Source organism: Helianthus annuus, chromosome 5 (genome assembly GCF_002127325.2).
Source record: "Helianthus annuus cultivar XRQ/B chromosome 5, HanXRQr2.0-SUNRISE, whole genome shotgun sequence".
Classification (NCBI taxonomy): domain Eukaryota; kingdom Viridiplantae; phylum Streptophyta; class Magnoliopsida; order Asterales; family Asteraceae; genus Helianthus; species Helianthus annuus.
Genome location: NC_035437.2, coordinates 19,589,420 through 19,597,549, shown reverse-complemented (window position 1 = coordinate 19,597,549; position 8,130 = coordinate 19,589,420). Strand labels below are relative to the sequence as shown.

At 33.4% G+C, this 8,130-nt stretch overlaps 1 protein-coding gene across 1 annotated transcript; it reads right to left on the bottom strand.

The window, feature by feature from the left end:
* Positions 1-209: 209 nt before the first annotated feature.
* LOC110940107 (protein RER1C-like) lies at positions 210-1,643 on the bottom strand. Its single transcript, XM_035989840.1, has 3 exons — positions 1,618-1,643; positions 400-676; positions 210-317 (listed from the first exon to the last, which is right to left on the bottom strand). Exons 1-3 carry the CDS (start codon positions 1,641-1,643, stop codon positions 210-212), a joined length of 411 nt encoding a protein of 136 aa, XP_035845733.1.
* Positions 1,644-8,130: the final 6,487 nt, after the last annotated feature.

Here is an 8,130-nt window from a genome sequence, read left to right as displayed (position 1 = left end):
CCACGAGACGAACTAAGCGACATAGATTCCTTAGCTTGTCCTCTTCTCTAACAGAACTTTTAAATAGCCGTTGCATATCAAAGTCTTAAAAAAAAAAGAAAAAAACTCAGATCTGATATTCCAATTATTGTAGTTTTTTCAATTATATTATATAATCCCTTTTATTCCAATTAAAACATGTTAAACAATAAACAAAACTGTAGCAATATTTACCAAAAATTAAACTCGGGAAGGCGACGAACAAAGGGGCAAAACTCATCGGAGCTCCGATTAGGAAGAACCGGGCCATCAGATAGGTCTTGAAACTCGGGATCAACCTGAGGAGACAGAAACCCTATGAGGAGATTAAGAATATAAATACCAAGCGCATAAGAATATAAATCCCAACCGCGTACAAACCACATAAAACCCTTGAAAGTAGAGCACGCGCGCAGTGTAGATGATCGAGATCACGCAGAAGACGATCCAACGGTAGAGCAAGAACGGAGTTGACTTCTCCAGCAAGTGTTGGTAGCGTTGTGAGATAACAAAGGCCCAACGTTGGACGGCGGCTGCGGGTGTGTCGGTTGAATGTAGGGCGCCTGACGACATTGCAGCGTCTGTGGTGGGAGTGGCGGTGGTGCTGATATGAATTCCTGAAACAACAGAGCCAATAAGCCCTTGTTGATATGAATTCCTGAAACAACAGAGAGCATTTAATTATATGTTTTACCTTCACAAACGCTGATCAAATTTCGCAAACGTACGATTCAACATTGAGTATCATATATGCTTCAGGTAAACATCAAAATATACCAGGCTTGAAACAATGGACCTCACGCAGTCTGAAGTATCCCGAACTGTGCTCTCTATCGTCTGCATGGCCAGATTAGTTTTATTATGATGAATCGTACACAAAACTAAGAAGCATGTGATTCTAAATCAAAAGGTACATGGTTACCAGTCTTATATTATCTGATGTGATCGAGAACGGGTATTATTCAAAGTTGTTTCACCAACTTGTCTTTGAGCTGCAAAGCATAAAAGAACAAATAAGCTATAATCATAGTTCAATAAGAATATCAGGAATTAATGATATTTATCTCTGACAGAACTTTTAAGTAGCCGCTGCATATCAACGCCTTAAAAAAAAAAACATTTTGTTTGACAGAACTTGTAACCAGTTTAAAAACCTAACTGGCTATAAAAAACTGGACCTGAAACACCTTTGTCAAAGAACATAAAAATTTTATAAAAGTAATTGGTGTCAAATATGAAACTATGATTGCAAAAATATATTATTTCAATAACTATCTGATCCCTTTTAAAAGACGATTTAGGACCTTAATCAACGAAAAATGAAAATACAATTTGAGCGACTCTTGAGCCATTTGACTGACTTCCGTTTTAGATACACTTTTTTTATGTTACCCAATTGACCCGTTGAAGATAAAACATAACCAGAATCTACCCTTTCGAAAACGAACTGGTTAAAATTGCCATTTCAATAAATGGAAACAAAAAAGGAGTTCCATACCAAGGACCACCAATGCCGATCTCATAAAATAGATCATTCCTTCCACATGCAACCCCACAGAGACCCAATGCATAGGAGCCGCCCATCCTGATTGATCTTACCTGATTACATAAGAAACATGAGCCATGTTTTAATAGTCGAAACCTTTGAATAAAGTAACAAAAAGTTAGATGTGTCAAAATGAGTTAGTTGAGTTACTGGTCAAAAAGGTTAATTTTTTTTGTATGGATGGGGTTGACCTGAAACACCTTTGTCAAAGAACATAAAAATTTTATTATTATCGCCATATTTGGCTAAAACTTCCTTTTCAAATCAGTAAACTGATGTATGGTATTTAGATTCGTGATTCCCGCGAAGGAGGAAATTATTTATAATAAGATACTTTAAGGGATCAATGGTTTTAATAAGATACTTTAAGGGATCAATGGTTTTAAACTTACTTCTTTTCTTTTAACAAACACATGCTGCTCTTGCTCTGCCCTAATAAGTTACCCTGCACCATTTAAACCATTTTGATGCATTAAAGACCTCTTGAGGTCACTTTTGACTCATTCGACCCGCTCAGTTATTCTAATAAATCAATTAAAACCGTAATCAATACAAAAATATATACTCTCTCCGTAGATCCATTCACAAAACATTAAAAAAACACAAAACCAGCACAGATCTGAAAGTATTATAACAGACCTGACAAAGATGTTTATAAAAAACTTAAAAGATATAAAATTTAACAAACAAAACTATAGATAGGGTAAAAAACGGTACCACTAAGGCTGAATTTGAAGGTTCTTGAACCAAGCCGCAATGTTCTCTCTTTCACCTGTTCATCGGTCTTCGTCTTCAACTATATTCACATTTCCAGAAAACAAAAACCCTAATCAATACAAAAATATATACTCTCTCTGTTGATCCATTCACAGAACATTAAAAAAATCACAAAACCAACACAGATCTAAAGGTATTATATTACAAAGTTTAAAAAAAAAACTTACAAGATAGGGTAAAAAACGGTACCAATCTGGCCCCCAACCAAGCCTTGTGTCATCGTCTTCCACCCACAACCACAGATCTGGCGTCTTATAGAGAGATCCGGCCTCTGATATGATCGTCAAGACAAACCCTAGATTACTTCTGATCGCCAGAGAGAGAGTAGAGCCGCAGATGGAGAGAAACCCTAGATCACTTCTGCCCGTGTAGTTTTGTTTGAGTGAAGTAAGGGTATTATCGCCAGAGAGAGAAGGATGGGGGCGGATGTGAATGAAATGAATATTAGGGTTTAGATTGAGTGAAAGAAAGTATATATTGGATCCATTTGGGTGAAACGGGTCAAAGAGATCCATTTGAGCTGCTCCGCGTGTTAAGGATTTTTCAACACCTTCATGCTTTAAAGGTTGTACAATGGGCTTCAAATGGTTGTAAAGTGGCAAATGACCATTTCTGTCCTTCCTATATGCTTTATAAAGTAGTATATATATATATATATATATATATATATATATATATATATATATATATAGGGGAAGGATAAATCGAAAACCCACTCCAGTTGACTAAACCCTGAAAACCCAATAACAACCATTGATCATACTTGATGGATGGCTATGATTCACTTTTGCCCATAAGTTGCTTTTGTGTACTTTGGTCTCAATTTTATAATATATTTCATGTCCTGAAGGGTAATCTTGGAATATTAATTCAATTTCTCTTACAAAAGTCTGCATGTTGTAAGACTACTTTTCTTCTCTTACAAAAGTCTGCAAGTTGTAAGACTACTTTTCAATCTATTTTTGTACGTATATTTTTATAATATATTTTTGGACGTATATTTTTTTTTTTGGTTTTGTTACATGTGTATATGACAATCTATTTTTGTAACATATTTTTTTTGGTTTTGTTACATGTGTTACATAGAAACGTAACATATAACCTGGAAAAAATGTAACAACACACTTTATTTTTTACAGTAATTTAAAAAAAGTGTAACAATGCACTTTATTTTCTTTAACGTGCATTATTTCTGTAACACAAAAAATGTAACAGGCATTTTTTCTTTGATTGTTACATTTTTTATGTAACAAAAAAAAATGTAACAGACATTTTTGATTTGATTGTTACAAAAAATGTAACGGGCATTATTTATGTAACACAAAAAAACGTAACTGACATTATTTATGTAACACAAAAAATGTAACATGTTTTTTTTCTTCGATTGTTACATTTCTAACACCCGGTTACACGGTGTTACATAAAAAATGTCTAGATCTTGGAGTTTCATAACTAAGACGCATAAAATTGTTATGAGAATTGTTACATCAAAAATATAACATCCATATAAAAATATAACTTTATTAACAAGAATCCAACAACAACAGATTTTTTAGATTCAATCATCATAACAATAAATAATAAAGTAACTTAGATTTTAATCCAATACATAAGAACTTAAATCAAATTGTTTCCATTTGTTCAGATATGAAAAAAAACCAAGGATAAATTACACTTTTCGTCCTTTATGTTTGTACCGGATTGCAACGGATAACCTTTAACTTCAATAATTACAGTCACAATCCTTTATTTACAAACCTGTTACACTGTACGTCCTTTAGCACTAACCTAGTTAAATTTTTTTGTTAAGTTTATTCACTTAAGGGTATTATGGTAAATTCATACTTTTATTTAAATATTTAATAAATAAAACAAAAAAATGCATATAAACATCATCTTCCCCAATTTCCTAACCCTAAAATCCCCAACCTCAACAACCCCCCCCCCCCTCCAACCTCTATACCTTGTGCTCTGTTGTTGAATTCATAATCTTCGATGCAGATTATGGCAGTTTACACTTTTACCACTCGTGGCATCGAACAAACAACAGATTCAGCGATATATGAACATCCGCTCATGTCGAAAGAATGAATCGGTTCCGTCAAACCTAGGTTTTCAATCGAATTACGTCTTGTTTTGGGTCTTTTTCTATGTCTCGAAATCGAAAATAATGATTTCAGTTGTTTGTAAATCTAAATGTCGCTACAAGGAAATCCAAATCGAAATCGGAATAATGATTTACCATGGAATCTGAGTTCTGAATTCTGAACGACTGAAGTGAATTTTAATTCTATTTTGCTGAGCCCATTGAGACCAAATGGCCATGCATATCAAAATATAGACCTATTGTGACTGTAATTAACCACTATTAGCTGAGTAATCAGTAATATTAAACAAAATCGGATACAAGACAACGAAAAACAGTTCACCTCAAAACTAGAAGCTAGTATTATCATAATAAAAGCAGTAGGTAGATTAAAATTAGGTCTACCAATTTGATTAACAATCACTTACATGAAATTCAAACAATTAGCAGATGAGAGGATAATAAGTATTAACAGAAACAAGTGTTCATGAAACCTAGAAAAGATTCCAGCGAAGAAGACGATGGTGATTGACGAGAGGATTCGACCGTGGGTTTAAGGAAAAAGTCGCTGCAATTTGGGGAATTTGGAGAAACTACCATAATGCGCATCAGAGATTATGAATTCTGAAGGTATAGAGGTTGGAGAGTGGGTGGAGTTACAGAGGTTGGGGGCAGGGTGAGGTGGTGGTGGCGGTGGGATGATGTGGTTGTGGTGGTTAGGGTTTTAGGGTTAGAAAATTAGGGAAGATGATGTTTATATGTATTTTTCTTTGTTTTATTTATTAAACACTTAAATAAAAATATGAATTTACCATAATACCCTTAAGTGAATAAACTTAACAAAAAAATTTAACCATGTTAGTGCTAAAGGACATAAAGTGTAACGAGTTTTGCAAATAAAGGATTGTGACTGTAATTATTAAAGTTAAAGGTTATCCGTTGCAATCCGGTACAAACATAAAGGACGAAAAATGTAATTTACCCAAAAACCAAATTGTTTATATAAGAACAAATTTTACACAAAAAAAAAATGAAAAAATCAGTAATAAAAAACAACATATCCAGAAAACAAGAACTAAAAAACATTCATCTTCTTGAACAAAAAAATGAAAAAAGTTGCAGATCTACAAATCACAAAAAATGAAGATCTATAAAACACAAAAAAATGCAAATCTGAAAAAAAGCCTGAAAACAAACATACTTATGGATCTGGAGGATCTTTTAGATCTGGAACATCATGTTCAACATCGAACATCTTTTGGATCATCTTCAACATCGAATCGTTATATGGAATATCATCTTCAACATCGAACATCTTCAACCGGATCTGGAGCATCTTTTGGATCTGGTAACATCTTGGAACTGGAACGTCTTTTTGGATTTCGAATCTGAACCAGATCTGAGTCTGATGTTGTATGGAACACCGGTTCGATCTTCTGATCTTTCTCCGATCTTCACCGCCTCTCTCACCGATCCTCATTGCCTCTCTCTCTCCGATCTTCTCTCTCTAACCATCTATCTCGCTAGATTTTTGGGAAGTAAAATATGTTCTTCATTTGAGAAATGCTTCATAAAACACAAAAAGACTCTGTTTGGGAGAAATGAGATGTGAGAGATTTGATTTTTGATCTTGTTTCATCGATGATTTATGTACAGCTTTTAATTGTTTTCACTCCTCTCTGGTTTGAATAAATGATGTGAGATGATGAGAGATATGTATTAATGAAAAGGATGAGAAGTAAAAGGAAAGTTGTGAGAGAAAGATGTGAGAGAAAAAGCAAACTTAAAAAGTCTACACAAGTACAATTTTAATTAATTAAAAAGATGACAAGAAGAAGCAAAATGACAAGTCTGCGTGTGCAGACACATCACCAGCCCATCACCATAATATCAAAAATGTAAGAAAGAAAATGACCATCATGCCCTTACTCCTCTCAATCTAAAATCAAACGTGGATTAATCCTAACCACATGTTAGAGTTTTCAGGGTTTAGTCAACTGGAATGAGTTTTCTCCTTATAATTAGCCTATATATATATATATAGGGAGAAGATTATGCGTGAACCACCTCTTATTGTGAGAACCGCGAGAACCGCGAGAACCAATGTGAACACACCAAAAATGCCTGAAAATAGCTAAAAATCACACAAATTTTTTTTTAATATTTTTAATATAAAAATCGCTACTTTTAGTGGCCAAAATTTTTTTTTAAAATTTTTTTTTTTGCTTCGAAAAGTAGCGATTTGAGCATAAAAAATATTAAATTTTTTTTTTTTTTAGATTTTTTTAGGTTTTTTGGGGGTTTAGTTTTTAGCATTTTAGCTTGGGGGGGGGGGTTTAGGTTTTTTTTTTGGGGGGGGGGAGGGTGGGGGTTAGGTTTTTTTTAGGTTTTTTTTAGCTATTTTAGGTTGTGTTCACATTGGCTCTCAAGGTTCTCACAATAAGGGTGGTTCTCGCATGAGCCCCTCCCTATATATATATATATATATAGGGTTAGGTTAACGTACAAATGCCCTTATCGTACATTACGTACGCTACAATCTCAGCCGTCCGATCATCTTCCCGCATTGAATTCGCATGTTGTTTTTTTGTAACAATTTCGCATGTTTGTTTTTTAACATGCGATTCATCAAAATTACCACATGCGAAATTGTTACAAAAAAACAACATGCTATTTCATCAAAATTATCACATGCGAAATTGGTACAAAAAACAACATGCGAATTCATCAAAAATTATCACATGCGAAATTGTTATAAAAAAACAACATGCTATTTCATCAAAATTATCAAATGCGAAATTGGTACAAAAAAACATGCGAATTTATAAAAAATTATCATATGCGAAATTGTTATAAAAAACAACATGCGATTTTAAAATGCGGGAAGATGATCTGACGGCTGAGATTGAAGCGTACATAATGTACGATAAGCAATATTGTACAGTACTCTTTACCTATATATATATAGGGTTAGGTTAACGTACAAATGCCCTTATCGTACATTATGTACGCTACAATCTCAGCCGTCCGATCATCTTCCCGCATTGAATTCGCATGTTGTTTTTTTGTAACAATTTCGCATGTTGGTTTTTTAACATGCGATTTCATCAAAATTACCACATGCGAAATTGTTAAAAAAAAAAACATGCTATTTCATCAAAATTATCACATGCGAAATTGGTACAAAAAAAAAACATGCGAATTCATAAAAAATTATCACATGCTAAATTGTTATAAAAAAACAACATGCTATTTTATCAAATGCGAAATTGGTACAAAAAAACAACATGCGAATTCATCAAAAATTATCACATGTGAAATTGTTATAAAAAAACAACATGCGATTTTAAAATGCGGGAAGATGATCTGACGGCTGATATTGAAGCGTACGTAATGTACGATAAGCAATATTGTACAGTACTCTTTACCTATATATATATATATATATATGTTTTTAACAAAAAAATCTGTATGTTTTTTTTAATAAAAACATCTTTGAAGGGCCTATGTATAACCCAAAAAAATCAAACGGGCCTGTGTGGAATTTTAATATAACTAATAATCAGATATGTGAAATTCAAATGGGCCTGTAACTTCTATTGAGAATGACTTAATGAGATTGGGCCAATCTGTTTCCAATTAAAACTAATAGGCCCAGGCCCCAAGTGTAAAAAAACTAACTTAATAAAAAATAAGCTGGACG